Source organism: Leguminivora glycinivorella, chromosome 6 (genome assembly GCF_023078275.1).
Source record: "Leguminivora glycinivorella isolate SPB_JAAS2020 chromosome 6, LegGlyc_1.1, whole genome shotgun sequence".
Taxonomy (NCBI): domain Eukaryota; kingdom Metazoa; phylum Arthropoda; class Insecta; order Lepidoptera; family Tortricidae; genus Leguminivora; species Leguminivora glycinivorella.
The window spans coordinates 25,790,414-25,806,307 of NC_062976.1; the positions used below are offsets into that span (position 1 = coordinate 25,790,414).

General features: G+C 35.8%; 1 protein-coding gene across 1 annotated transcript; it reads right to left on the bottom strand.

Moving 5' to 3' along the window:
• Window positions 1–1,683: 1,683 nt before the first annotated feature.
• On the bottom strand, window positions 1,684–3,375 carry LOC125227295. Its single transcript, XM_048131570.1, has 2 exons — window positions 3,223–3,375; window positions 1,684–2,668 (listed from the first exon to the last, which is right to left on the bottom strand). Exons 1-2 carry the CDS (start codon window positions 3,233–3,235, stop codon window positions 1,746–1,748), a joined length of 936 nt encoding a protein of 311 aa, XP_047987527.1. The 5' UTR covers window positions 3,236–3,375; the 3' UTR covers window positions 1,684–1,745.
• Window positions 3,376–15,894: the final 12,519 nt, after the last annotated feature.

The window sequence follows — 15,894 nt, forward strand, 5'->3', positions numbered from 1 at the left end:
ATTTTTTTTTTACCTGCCGCTCTTGAGTATTTTTATGCTCGTTATTTTAATTTTACAATAAAATATTTGAAATTTAGTGCTTATAATTATTAAATATAAAACTTTTTAAAAATATTTTTTGATACAAAATCATATTTCATTGATTTGGAACAATGCGTTTTATCGGACCGACTTCCGACACTATCGGAAGCGTTTATCGGATGTAGGATGTCGGGCCGACACCCGATATCGGATCGAATAATGTGAAAACGGCCTAAGATGGCGCCCGTACCGGAACTATTTATTACTTAAACATAGCTAACTTAATCTTTCACACAAACTTGCATACGTTTCCCAAAAGAGTGGAACCAAGTGGAACATATGAAATTGCTGAACTTACAGTAAGGTATAGCGGGTTAATCTTGACTGGGGGGCAATTGTAACTAATCCATTTTTTCTATTATTACACTATGATGTTGAGTTCTACATGTGAACCGGTCGGTGGACACTCTATTTAAAAATGCAAACATTGTAAAACATGGAAAAAATGGACCCGTTAGATTTGCCCCCCAGTCAAGATTTGCCCCGCTGTACATTACTACTCTTAGCTATTAACGGGTTGATAGAAAACGAAAATATTGCAGCGGCAGGTGGCCGTCGCTCACATCACAATTTATTCTAAGTCCACTGTTTTTTTTTGGCAGCGTAAATACCTATGACTGAAAAAGACATGTATTGTCCATACACAGAAGGATCCTCGCGACTTTATTTGGTTATAGTGACCCAAAAAGACACTTAATACTACGTGTAAAATAGTACCTAAAACATTATGTTTACGATATTTTTGTCTATTTTCTAACTCAATACAATTCTGTTAGAAATATGAAACGTAGGAGCTGCTGTATAAATATTTCATTACTGGAAATGATTTCTGGACATATATTTTTGATTTAAAGAAAATATTTCAGTTTCAATGTACAGTAAATAGCTTGGTTTCGAGTATAGTATGTCAAGGTAGCCAGTAACTTATATTTAGTGGACGTCCTACCTTTTCTGTTCATTATCTAGTGTTCTATTGTTTTATATTACTTTACATGAGAATTCTCATAAAATTAGTAGATTGATATTCAGGTAACGCTATCGACCGTTTCCTCCTCCAAAACATAACCAAACGGAATAAAATTTGCGAAATCTGAATAACAATGAAATAACGTTGGTGGAGTTGTTTACTTTTTTTTTTTTTGCTATTTGTTATCATTGATAACTTATCGATTTTGAATATCACACCTTAATATGGGGCATAATCAATAGGTCCGTTTTTGGAGTTTTGATGAGCTCGCAGGGAAAAAATAGTCGAATTTAAAATATGACAATGGCTCTTAAATCAGTCACATTAGTACATACTAATATTATAAATGGGAAAGTGTGTGTGTCTGTTTGTTTGTCCGTCTTTCACGGCCAAACGGAGCGACAAATTGACGTGATTTTTTTAAGTGGAGATATTGAAGGTATGGAGAGTGACATAGGCTACTTTTTGTCTCTTTCTAACGCCGTCGCGTCTCATACTTCCATATCGATAAGGTTTGATTTCGTATGCGTAGCATCGCCGTCGCACGACCATCGCGCGACCGTCGCCCACGCAAGCCACGGCGTAACGCGTGCGAAGCCGCGGGTAAAAGCTAATTAAAATTAAACTCAGAAAACTTATGGTAGCATAATTTTATTTAAAAAAAAATGATACGTTGGTGTAAAAGAGATTTCGGTATCTAAAGACATGTCGTCTCCCTCACAAAGAAGTCTCCGTGCGGCGGTTCGACGACGCAGCGACGATCGGACGGCACCCACTGTGCGACGCTGCCGTCCATCTCGCGGAACACTATAACGTCATCCTTGCCCATCACAAAGTCCTGAACTGTACCAGACTTATACCCAGCGTGTATGATCAGTTCTTGTGTACTTTTATTCAGTTTATATATAAGTTTTTCACTTGCCGATCCAATATATATCCAGTCGTTTTTATAATTGTTTTCAAAATATGATGAAGATATTGACATATGCTTCTTGCTTATAATTTCTTTGGGTGGCTGAGGTGGGTAACTACCAGTATAAATCTGACCGCAAACATACAGCGTATTATTAGAAACGAAATATATATTCCTATCATCAAGAACAAAGTCTTTTACTGGGTAATTTACTGATAAAGTATAATCCACATCAAAAACACTCGTTGAAACAAAATGAAATACACTAGTATTATTTGCATAATCTTCAATATAAACAAGTTTATCGTGCCGTAAATATTTAATTATATTAGACCGCAAGCCTTTGTTTAACTGTGGCACACCCACTGTTGTATTGCTATCTAGATCGTATCTATAGAAAGGTCCATCTTCTGTACCCATATATAAAGTGTGCGACGATTGGTCGACGTCCATGCCTCTCGTGCTCATCATGTTAATCAGTCGGTGCTGCAGATCGTCTAGGAAGATGGCGACGTTCTGGTTGGAGTTGAGCTGCAGGTAGAGCACGTTGAGTGACCGGTCGATGGTCATCTGGCCGGTGACGGGGAACCCCGCGAGGATGGGCCGGCGGGAGTGGCACTGGCCCGCGACGCAGGCGTCGCAGTCTGCGCGGGCGCGCGACGCTAGCGCGCTCAGTGCTAGCGCTAGCGCCATCGCGAACATGCTGCCTGGGAAATTAGAGATTATTTAAAAGTTGTAACTTTTGTGGTTTTGGAGATGTTGATGGCGCTAGTATCACTTGAAATATTATTAATGTTATCACTTGAAATATTTCTACTTATATAAAAATGACCGCAACATACAAACAGAGGGAAGGATATGAATCTATTTGTGTTCCTTTTTGCAATTTCAATTTTTATTTGTGTGTCAATAAATGTTTTCTTATTCTTATTCTTTATTCTATTCAATTTTGAGTACGAAATCTAAAATAGATGTTTGTTTTACAAAGCGGCAAAGTTGTTGTTGTAACAAAGTTTGCCACCGAGTGAAACACATTCACCACACCAGCATAAAGACAATAAATAGTAACTCTAAAACATGAAACTAAGTCAAATTCGTCAATTTATTCATCAATTAATATTTAAAATTATTATTTAAAGCTCAATTCTATGAGCCAGCTTCGGACATCAAGTTAAAATGCAACTTTCTCATCAGTTTTTCAAGAATCAGTTGCGCCTTTTCTAGTGCTAAAAAAAACATATTAATATACTGTTTCACTTACCCAGTAACATCATATTTAGAAGTGGAGAAGAAGGAGAGAAGAGGCGACACTGTTGAGACAGAGGGAAAGATGGAATGGACGACTGACGCCGACGCTGTGAGTTCCAACTATTTATGTAAGTACGATGGTGTGATAACGTTTGCGGCGAGCATATTAGGGTTCTGTGTTCTGTAGGCAAAATTACTCTGATGGACCGAAAATAAATTGAAAACTAGTTTTGTAACACTGCTGTAGGACTATTGGGACTAAAATAATTATTAAAAAAAAAAAACAAATTCGGAAAGGGAATAAAAATAATAACGCAATGAAAAGATTATGTGCATAACATAATAATAACCGATTACGATTACATATCGGGTTAAAAACATTTATTTACTCAAAAGAATTATTACACACAATGAGTAAAGATATTTTACAATTTTTTGTGAGCTGAGTGTACAACTGTACATCGTCAATGACATTATAAATCAATTAGGGGAAGGTTGCGATCATTGGACCAGCGCTTTGATTGGACCACTTAAATATTTCAAAATCTAATCGTGCTATACAGAATCCAGAAAGGTACAAGGTGACCTTAGGCCTCATCTTGGGCCACCCCGTAACCTCAGTCGCGCCTCGCTTCCTGGAAAAGCGTGACGCGTCCAAGTGTGTTGCGAGCGCTGTTGAAGTTAAATTACGCGAAGGAACAAAATCACATAAGTATAATTACATTTGCAATTGAATTTGTGTGTTGACGTATAATGCTTATACATTTATTAATGAGCTAATTTTTAATATTTTTATTTGTGATATGATACCTAGTCGCTATCAATGGACCACCTGTGGGTTCTATCATCGGACCGGTCCAAACATGGCAACTTTGTTTATATAATTTGTAATAATTTCACCCGTGTGCAAATATACAACATGTAAGAAAAAAACTAGTACATATGAAAATAATAGGTATATGTTTTTTTTAATTGTAAAATTTGAATAAAAAATATTTCATTAAATATGTATTTTTTGTCGATTTACATAAGTTTCCTTGATTGGACCATTGGTCTAAATTTCCTATTATAATTTTGTGGTCCAATGAAGGCTACTCTGATCCAAAGAAGATGGAGGGGATGGTTACCTCTGAGCAGTCGTGTTGTTGTTTGCTCCGTATAATTTAATAAGAAAACAGTGCTGAAAGTGCTTTTACCATAAGGATTTAAATGTGTTTTAGTGAGGTGTGCCGTGAGAACTCTATTACGTGCAAAAACTATCTTACTAAGTGAAAAAACTAAGAAAAAATGACAAAAAACAAAGTCACAAATATCGTTGTGCCGTTCAAATTTCACGCACACATGTAAACAACTCTCAATGTGTGCACAGTGCGTTCTCCAATCAACGCTAAGGACGTTTTTCAAGCCACTCCCATTTAAACTTGCTGTTATAGAACTTTAATTTCGTTGTCTACGTCACAAGCTCGTTTGGTTAAGTGTGAAGTTCACTGGCTTAAACACAGACTACGCCGCGCAGTCGTGAGTTCGAATCCTGTGTATGGACAGAGTTTACTTTTTTGTTTTTTTTTCTTCTCTTTATTTTTTTAAATTAACAACTGGACTTGAACTTTTTGATTCTTTTGGACTTTTGAATTACTTGTATATTTAAAATGGCGCCAGAAAATACCAAATGCTCCAAATGCGGTGACAGTGTACATAATCAAGCAGTCCTAAAATGTAAAAACTGTGAGCTAGTTTTTGACACAAAATGTTCAGGAAGGTCCGAGAAATTAATTCGGCTAATGTCCCTTGAAAGTAAGAAAAATTGGAAATGCAAGGCGTGTCTTCATAGATCCAACTCACCAATCCAAGTAACAGTTAGAAAAACGAATCCGGTAAGAAGCGCAGACGAACAAAACATTACGTTAAGGAAAAAAACATCAAAATCAACAGCAACCCCGCAGCCGAGACACCCACCTGCGGATGCGGCGCTAGACTCAACTGAGAAAAAAGCAGGAGTCCCTGACAAGTCACCGGCGGCAGAGGCAGCATCCGTACTGGATACCACGGCGTCAGGCACTTCACCCATTTTGGACCTGACGGATGAAGTATCCACATCTCTAGAGTCGAGTTTTCCACCCGCGGAGCAAGCTTCGACAGAGGTGGAAGAGAAGGAGAATAACAAGTCAACGGCATCATCTCCATTACTGAAAGTCCCTGAACCATCGGTGGCGACAATTTCTTCCCCAGTAGCGTCGGACCTGATGGACGAAATACACACGCCATTGGTGTCGGCGGTGTCTGGTTCTGCGACTGTCGCAAAAGAATGCGTTGAGGAACATGACTTTGATATTGACATAAGCATTGCTATGAGCCAGGAAGAATCACGGACCAGATCCAGGTCTATGGAATTAATATCAGAAGTCGAGGAGCTTTTTCCAGATAACTCTTCTCTTGTTGATGACGAGGTATCCAAAAGTTTTGAGTTAAGTAATGATACCAGTATAATTGCTGCGTTAACAGGCAAGATAGAAAAACTGAGAATTGATTTAGCAAGCACAGAGAATGAATTGCAGAATACAATTATAGAAAATAATGAACTCACGCGTCAAATTGCTAAATTGACGTTAGAATTAAGTACACTGAAACAATTGTGCAATACACCACCTTCAGCTAAGAAAGGAGCTCGAATGAATCGGGTGTCAAACATAGCTAGTCCTATTGGAAAGAGTAGCCTTGGCCCTCGTCTGGATTTTTCAAAAAAAACTTTAGAGTTAGAAAATGTAATATCAAAATTAAAAACAGAGCTTTTTAATTGTAAGGAGGAAATACTACGTCTCAATCAGGTCATTGTGGGCCTCGAACAAAACCTGGCTACTCCAGCAAGGTCCGTCTCACCTCTTGAGCCCTTAAGAGATATTAGAAATGCAAGTGAACCCCTTAGAAGTCCAAATGAGTTATCGGAATGCCGACAAATAAAACCGAAAAGTAAATTATGTATCATATCCAGCACAAGACGATGTAATTTACTACGCAACATGAAAGCTGTGAGTCTTTATGATAATTTTGAGTATTGTCACTATTTAATCCCTAATGTCGGAATAGAATTATTACTAGAAGACATAGATTTGAAACTGGTCGGCTATTCTAAAGCAGACTTTTGCATTGTTATGATCGGCGAGTCAGATTTCCGAATAACCCAAAATTATGATGTGTTAGTTAATACTATACATGATAAGTTGAAGAGAATAAATAATACTAACATAATTATTGTTTTACCAACATATATTTGTGGTGCACCTGTTTATAATGCACGAGTGGAATTATTCAATAATAAACTTGGACAAGACATGCATTGTCATGGTTATGGCTATCTTTATGACTCTAATCGAAACCTAACCCTAGATGAGTTTTCGTTGGAAACTGGAAAAATTATCAGCCACGGAGTTCAAACCATTCTGTGGGGCCTAGCTGAGTGGATTTTAAGCCTAAGCAACACCGGTGTTTCCAAATCAGCTTCGGAGACGCCTCCTAAAAAAAGTGAAATAAGTGAAAATATAACAAACAATGATACCTTGTTTTTTCGACCATAAACTCTCCAATAGAGACGATTCTGTACTGGATATATATAATTCTAACATAACTCTTAATATAGACAAAAATCTTGAAGGAATAAATTCTTATCCCACTAGTCATTTATCAGCACAACAAACAACCTCTTTAAATGTATTTTTACAAAACGTATGTGGCATAAAATCAAAACAAGATTTGGTAGAGTTGTATTTAGATAGTATGGAAAATAAACCACATTTTGTATGTCTTTGTGAACATTTTTTAAATGATAATTCAGCGGATTGTGTTGTTTTTAATAATTACGAAAAGGTCTGTATGTTTTCCAGAACCAGTAAAAAAGGGGTGGTACATTAATACTAGCTGAAAAGGGTAGGAAGACTGAAACCTTATTGGAATGTAAAAAGATGGCTAGAGTAGAGTGTTTTGAAATTTGTGCGGTTAGGGATTTGGACACTAATGTATGTATATGTTGCTGTTACCAAAATGACAAAAAATTTGATATTTTTATGGAAAAGTTAGAATTGCTACTACAATATTTTCTTGACAAAAAGTGTATAATCTGTGGTGATTTTAATGTTAACATGTTAAACGATGATAAGAAGAAAAGTATGTTTGTTAAACTTTTGAGATCTTATAACTTTAGATATCTTGTTCACAACAAAGCGACGTTTAAGCGCAATGAATCTGAATCGTGCATAGACAATATTTTGACGAATTTACCTGAAGAATGCGTGTTGTGGACTTTAGTAGATCATAATGGTCTGTCAGATGGGCATGCGGGTATAGAAACCGGCTTTATAGTGAATAATTATAATCAGCATGAAAAACGGAAGGAGAAAGCTATTTTTGTGAACCGCAGAGTTTTCAGTAAAAGGAATCACGAAGTATTCAAAGATTGTATAAATAGAGAAAACTTGTGTGTTTTAGGCATTAATAGTTTCCTTAAAACATTTAATACTCTGTTTCAAAATAGCTTTAAAAAGGTAAAGAAAAAATTATTTTACAAAGAACTAACCGTGTTAAGTGGATAACCAAAGGAATCAAGGTAGCGAGCAAAATGAAACGTGTGCTGTTATCCATAGATACTGCTCACAACGATCAAAGTTTAATTAACTATCGCAAAGCGTATATAAAAATATTCAAAAAAGTTCTTAAGAAGGCTAGGATGTTAACGGTACAAAACCAAATTGCGCAGGCAAATAACTCTGCTAAAAGTATCTGGGAAGTGGTAAACAAGCGTACAAATAAGAACAAGGTAGTTAGTAATAGCAAACTGGTACTCAAAACTGATCAATCATTAGTACATAATGGTGCAGAAATAGCTGAAATTTTTTCCAGCAATTTCGATTCCGCAAATTTTCAAATAAAGGGTGACCCTGCAATAGCTTATTCCTTACTGGAATCGAATTCCGAAAGAGTACAAAATAGTATGGTTTTTAGGCTAACTTCATCATTTGAGATAAAATCAATTGTCAAAGCTATGAAAAATAAAAAATCTAGTGGTTATGACGACATACCCATAACTATTATCAAAGATAATATTGAACAATTAGCTCAACCACTCTCATGTTTTTATAATAATTGTATAGATCAGGGTATCTTTCCCGACCAGCTGAAAATTGCAAAAATTGTTCCTTTACATAAAAAGGGTTCACGGACTGATCCAAAGAATTATAGACCCATTTCCTTATTACCCACCTTGTCAAAAATTTTTGAAAAGGTAATTAAGAAAAGACTCAACACTCACCTTTTCAATAATAATATTATTAATATAAGACAATTCGCCTACCAAAAAGGTATCGGTACCTCCGAGGCAATAGACACAATTATAGAAGACATTACTAATAATTTAAATGAAAAGTTAAGGGTGGCTGGTATCTTTCTTGATTTAAAATCCGCTTTTGACACTATTGATCATGACATCTTATTGCATAAACTAGAATTCTATGGTATCAGGGGAAAGGTATTAAACTTATGTAGGTCGTATTTGCGGAACCGAAAACAGTTTGTAGAAGTTACAGAGGTTAATGAAAGTGCTATTGAGGTCACCTATAGGTCAAAATGTGTTAACATAACACGAGGGGTTCCTCAAGGATCTGTGTTAGGACCCATATTTTTGTTTTATATTTTAACGACTTTATTTCTTATATTTGTAGGGCAATTCCAGATATAAAGCTAGTGACATTTGCAGACGATACGAGCGCAGTCTTGTCAAGCCCAACTCTTACTGGTCTAAATAATAAGGTCAATTTAGCACTAGAAGTATGTCAGGCATGGCTTCGTGCAAATAGTTTGATTTTAAATAGCTCAAAGACTTACGCTATGTTATTTAAAACAACAGCAAGAAATAATGAAACCCTATGTGTACATATTAATGGCGACATCATTAGACCTGTAGATAGCGCAAAAATGTTGGGTATTCACCTAGATTCACTGTTAAACTGGAAGGATGAATTAAATAATTTAGAAAAGTCAATTAGTTCTGCTTGTTATGCCATTCGCAGCCTCAGGGATGAATTGACCGTTGAGCAACTCAAAATGGTTTATTTTGCCCTTGTAGAGTCAAAACTCCGCTATAGCATAAAACTGTGGGGCAACAGCTATAAATACAATATAAACCGAGCTTTCGTTGCCCAAAAAGATGCTATACGTGCTATAGCTAGAATTCCTCCATGGGAGAGTTGTAGAGAACACTTCATGAGTCTACAAATACTTACAGTACCCAGCCTCTACATTCTTGTCCTGTTGACTGATGTCATCAAGCATCGCAATCGTTTTGAAAGTGATTCAGAAATGGTGTTGCGGGAAGCCTCTAGGACTAAGAACTTAACACCAAAAGTAGCACCGCGGCTAGAGGTTGTAGAGCATAGTGCCAAAGTACAAGCGGTTAAATTATTTAACAGGATGCCTATAGAGTTTAAAGTTATAAGATGCTCTGTAACCTTTAGAGATAAGTTAAAATTGTATTTATTAGAAAAATGCTGCTATGACATTAATGATTTTTAGTTCTAAGTAGGTATTATTATTATTTATTTTTGCTGACATGTAGTGCGTATTATTATTATTAGTTATTATGTTCTTTCATTAATTTTAATTTTTTTTTTTTTAATCATTATTTTTATCATTGTTTTATTTAATAAGTATAATAGCAGACATTTTTATTGGGGGTTTTTATTGTATAATATGTTTTTGTTTGTATTATTTTACTGTATATATTAGACATACACATTCAAACACGATGTCAAATTGTTCATGAATAAATAAACTAAACTATGAAAACCTTTACATGTCAAGAGTTAAAACTTATCAAAGTAGTTTTATTTTTTGACATAAAATCTATAAATTATAGAGCAGCGAAGTTAAGTGGTCCAATGATAGCAACCTTCCCCTAAGTATGTGAACTAAAAGTCATAAAAATCGAAGAATGCCCTTTTATTTTGCATTGCATATTTTAAAAATACAGTTCCTTTGAGCGTATGTATGTACAATGAATGAATGCTTTTGTATTTACTTGTAACGGAACTTGGGGTCTCATCATTATCAGTATCACCGAGTTATCTGTTGCGGCGAACCAACAACGCATCCTTTTATATTTGACTATTTTGATAAAAAATATTTTTTTTCATTGGTGGTCTTGACCAAATTAAATATTAGTTAAACGTTTTTAACGTTATTTGTTTAACTTTTATAGTACAAGTTCTCAGTAATGCCTTTAGATATTTTCATAGGCACTTAACTTATATATTTATATATATAAAACTATGACAAATAGTGATGTGTCAAAATTAAAATTTCTTATATAAAACTTTAGTACATTACGATACTAGATACTAGTGTGGTAGGTTGGTCATTGTCGTTACACACGAGGTGGAAATGTGCGCGCGAGAGATGTGAGAGCGCATAAGATAGCCTATGTATGTAATGGACTAATGGTCAATGCACTGTTTCATTCGACATTTTTCAACGCACTTGCGAGTAAACCACGCGAATCATGTGATGGCGCCTAAGCTTTCTCGCTTTCACAATTTCATACTTCTGCAAATTATATGCTTATGTACCATAAACAAAAATGCAAGTTTAAAAAATTCAGTAGCATTCAAAATAAAAATAATGATTAGGCATCTTAGACGCCGGTACCTTATGGATTATTTTAAATCTTGTACAATAGATCTGATTACCAAAGAGGATCTAATATAAATCTTGTCATTATTATCCTCCATCCATCTTTCCACGAATCAATCAACTTAACGCGGCTACAGATTATTTAATGGACAACGGAATTTGACAAAATATTTCAGGGAATTTATCGCGTGATTAATGAAGGAAATTATTAATTTGATAATACGGTGATTTGCGTGAAAGTATTTGAAGGACGCTGTCCCAAGGAAATTGGAAAGCTTTGTAGGAAACGATGTCTTGCAAGTTTCGATATCAATGACGTTTTTCGTTTAGTAAAATCACTTTCTTTTATGTAATGATTTTATTAAGTTGTGTAAAAACTTTTAGGTTCCTTCAAAAGTTTTTAGTTTCTAAAGTGTTTTTCATTTGTCGATATCATCTTAAAATTAGGTAAGTACATGTATCTAAATAAGACTTCACGGCATTGTACCAAAGATGCAGTAGTCAGCACTCCTTCGCTAGTAATTACTGAAGCGTTGTGAAAAAATTCCGCTCACAGGTCACATTAACTGTTCTAATACAAGTAAGTAGTTACAACAAAGTACATTAAATCACAAAGACACGTAAAAACTATTCTCCTACCCACGAAACCTAAATCAACAAGAGATACGCCCAAACTATTTCGGCTCAAACGAACAAAATACTAAATATAGTTTCATTATAGTTCACAATAGTCGTTCAATCATCTCGGAAAAACCGAATGTTCCCGACACAATCATTACGGCGTGGGTCGGCCCATTGTCCGCGGAACTCTAATTTATTCTCATGAATGGAACCCCTTATAATATGCTCATTAAGTAGGGCTGCCAAAACTGCTTGGGAGTTTTTGCTTTGTGTGTTTATGTGTGGTGTTTGTATGTCAACAAGTATAGGCTTGGATCGATCGCGGGTAGTAGGTATAATAAAAGTACATAGGTATTTAAGCGCAACATACTCGTATAATACGATTACTGACAGCAATTTGAAACTGTCTAGGGGGAAATAATATTTACAAAATTCCGCCAAAATCGCCAAATATAGGTACAATACAAACATTATACTTATTTAACACTTCGTCAACAAATTTAATAAAGTATAGTTATAATCAAGGACGATATTATATCAGAACTGATAAAGCCCATACAAAAAAGTGTACCATTGAACTGTATGAGCCTTTTAGGGATAAAACTAGATGGCGCTGTTTCGCAGCCTGGAAGTGGCAAAATTATATTTCCCAAATATTTTTGCGTGTTTTTATTTTTTATAAGAACAAGTGACATATTTCCTTATTTTAATATCATGATATCACGTCAATACACATTTTGAAAAAAAAAATTGTAGGCATCATCAGTGTAGTTATGATAGTATTTAGTGGCGCTAAAAATTGAGGTACGATTCTTAGTATGAAGATTGTCAATCCTATATAAATCATCCTTGGTTACAATCGACCAATTTCAGTCCTAGGATTCCTACGCCATTGTCCTGCACTGTAAAACATTTTCACAGTTACTTATATAACAAATACTTTACGTACTAAATATCATGTGTTGTGGTGTATAAACGTAAATATCAACTTTTCGTGTATATATTTTCAAGTAAAATGTATTTTTGTCCCAACTCACGCCCACATCCCTGAATCAGGTCCTCTGCAAACCGATGCATTACCTGAGACGCGTCTAATGTAACCTTTGTTCGCTCCATTGTCCGGACACTCAATTTAAATACGTATTAGGCACAAAGGGTGTAATGGGTACGTATGTAATTGGGTTTGGGTCTTAATGAAATTTTATGGGACTGATAAAAACTAGGCACGTGTATGTTTTGGGCGCCGTTCGGACAAATGTGCCGGAAATAAATGGGTTCGGTGATTGTTTTTAACTCACTTATGTAAAGGCACCTGAGAGTAAGGTTTAAATGTAAGACGTATAAAGTCAGATAAATAAAATAAATAAATATTGGGGACACCTTACACAGATCAACTTAGCTCAGCTTAGTGCTAAGCAACGATATACATACTTAAATAGATAAATACATACTTATATACTTACATAGAAAACATCATTACATAGAACATTTGTGCTTTGAATTTAATAATTTATATGATTTGTCCTTTACTGAAGTAATATGAAATTGAGAGTGTGCAAAACGTCCCACTTTGTCGATTGCTATAAAGCCGCTTTGTCAGTTTATTCATATAAAGATACAAGTAAATCTCGCCTTAATGGTAACCGACAACGTAGGACGTTATACTAAACACACTCACATAAATATTTGCAACAATACGACCTAAAAGTTAATTTTAGAAATGGCTATCGTCTTGATGGTCGCATAATTTTTTTTTGACATGTTCTGAAATAAGAAAAAGGCAAACAACTCATATGATCAAAGATTAGGGGCTGGCAAAAGTCATGATTGAGGAATGAGTGACGAAATCAGGATAGGACTAATTTAAGAACTAAGTACTCGTATCAAAAACAAAAACTAATGGGACTATATCCAACCAACCACTCAATCGCTTTTAGTCGCTCTGGTTACCAGCTGTCACCTTTATTTTTTTGAAAAATATGATGCAATTGAGTGAGACGATAACAAAATGTTAACGTTTTCACTAAGTGCCTACAAACATGTAGCTCCCGTGCTGCCCTCTACAGTTCATGCATGTCGTGCCTTCCCGGAATAAGTTATAAAACAGGCGAGTCGGCCAACAGTCCGCGCGTATAAATTATCTTTACGCTTCCTGTCGTGATGCGTTGTCTACACAAATACTGCGGCTTAGGATCGTTATTGTGGCAGACTAGTTTTTGTGGCAATGTAAAAGCAGTTTTAGAACACAAATTTAACGAGTGATTCAGTATCAATTGTCTCTGTGGTGTTGTTTTTAGGTCACGCGGTCGCGGTAGGCCTAAGAAGCGGCTGGTGGCTGGTGGTGACAGCGGACATGCAAGACAACAATCTCACTCTCAGGTTGCCCAAGACTGGGCAAAGTTGAGTTGCAGGCGTCCGTAGGTTACGGTGCCCGCTTTCCATCAGGTGGACCGTATACCTGTTTGCCACTGGAGAAAAAAGTGGAGAAGACTGAGCAGGAACGCGGACCCTAGCGCTAGGCCGGGAAAACGCTAGGTTGATGAGAGGTGATTTTGGACTATAGGTTTAAAAAACATTTCAAAGGCTGTTTAAAAAGAAATATCTGCTAATACAGCTTAAACAAATGAGGTAAAAGTGTCAGTGTTCGACTGTGTCCCAGTAGATGCCACTTTCAATCTTAATTCACTGTCAAAAAATGTGACAGAAGGGTATCATTTAATGGGCATTAGCATCAAAAATGTAAATGAAAATGAAATATTTATTTTTCAAGTAGGCGTATTACAATGCGCATATGAACGTCAAATAAAGCTACGCCGGCTTTGGGAGAGGAGTATCCACTATGGGACCGGTAAGAAACTCGGCGGGCCACTTCTTTTCAAAACATTACATCTTATAATTAACATGCATTAAATAACAAGATACAATTTAACATGCCAAAGAATGTTAACAGACTAGGTAGGTACTCTGTGAAAATTAATTTCAATAAATTATATTCGTCGTTCTAGTTGTAGAGTTCATTGTAGTTTTCTTTGAAACAAACAAACCTTTTATTTTTTATGTCATTCATAGCGCGCAAGATATTCATAGTTATCACAGTTACAGGTTTCAGCGGCGATTCATTAAAAATTCATAAAACTGCTCAAAAGTGCGGGATTTTAAAAACATCGCGACCATAACAAGACCGAACTCCGCCGTCCAAGGAGACCTGATAGAAATTCATAGTTCGCCAAATGGTTATAAGCGACCGAATATCATACATAGTTCAGTAGGAGGTGTAGAGTCGACATGCGTCCAAAGCATATGACTTTTTGGTGTAAAGTTTTAGTGCTACAGTGCGGAGACTATAGAGCTTAAATGGAAAAGTAATGTCAGACAGACCGATCATGGAAAAGGGGGTTTTGATGTACTACAACTATTGTAATTTTTTTTTTCTCATTTTTTTTTTATTTTTAGTTTTTAGAAATTTTTGATTGGCTCTAGCGTCTTTTAAAATAAAAATAGCAAAAAAATCAAAACGGTCCGACACAAAAATAATAATAATCTGTGTTGAAAAAATCATTGCTCTAATATCAAAAACCAGGGAGTAAATAGTCGAGAGCGTTTGTATGGAGAATTGAACTGTATCCTATCGTCTTAAAAATATTGAGTTGTCGGAGAGAACAATTAGAACCACGGTGCTGATTGAAGATCTTATAACCTATTTATATCTTTCAGTAATGGTTAGCTTCATGGGACTACACAGGACATAAGAAAGCATGCGAAAGCAACTCTAATAAGTTTATTTAAATCCTGTTTAAAATGAAAACCTTCCATCTATATTTTCTTCCAAGTCTATGGTCGTAACCATAATGGTCCCCGAGAGGACGATGTGGCTAGCCACGACTAGTCTAGAAGTTTAGGTTATAGAAGACGTTTGAAATGCCCAGTTTAAATATTGAGAAGATGGCTTCATTATGCGAGATTTGCTGCCAACCCAATGGACAATGGAACGTTGCTGAGCAGGACGAAATAGAATCAACTTTTTTCCTTGTAGCTTGTAGAGAATGGTCCAACTTAGTAACCAAAACAGCACCAAGTGTATTGTGTCCCCGATATTTATTTATTTATTTTATTTTAAATAAAGTAAGCGCTGCATTTTGACGACCGGTCTGGCCAAGCGCGTAGTGACCCTGCCAGCTAAGCCGCGGTCCTGGGTTCCAATCCCGGTAAGGGCATTTATTTGTGTGATGAGCACAGATATTTGTTCCTGATTCATGGATGTATAGGTAATATAGGTATAAGCATTTTTATATTAGGTATATACATATTAAGCAACACATTCAAAATTTGAAATGTTTCTGTTTTATTTCTTTATGATTATTTATATAGATTATTTCATTCACGCCACTCT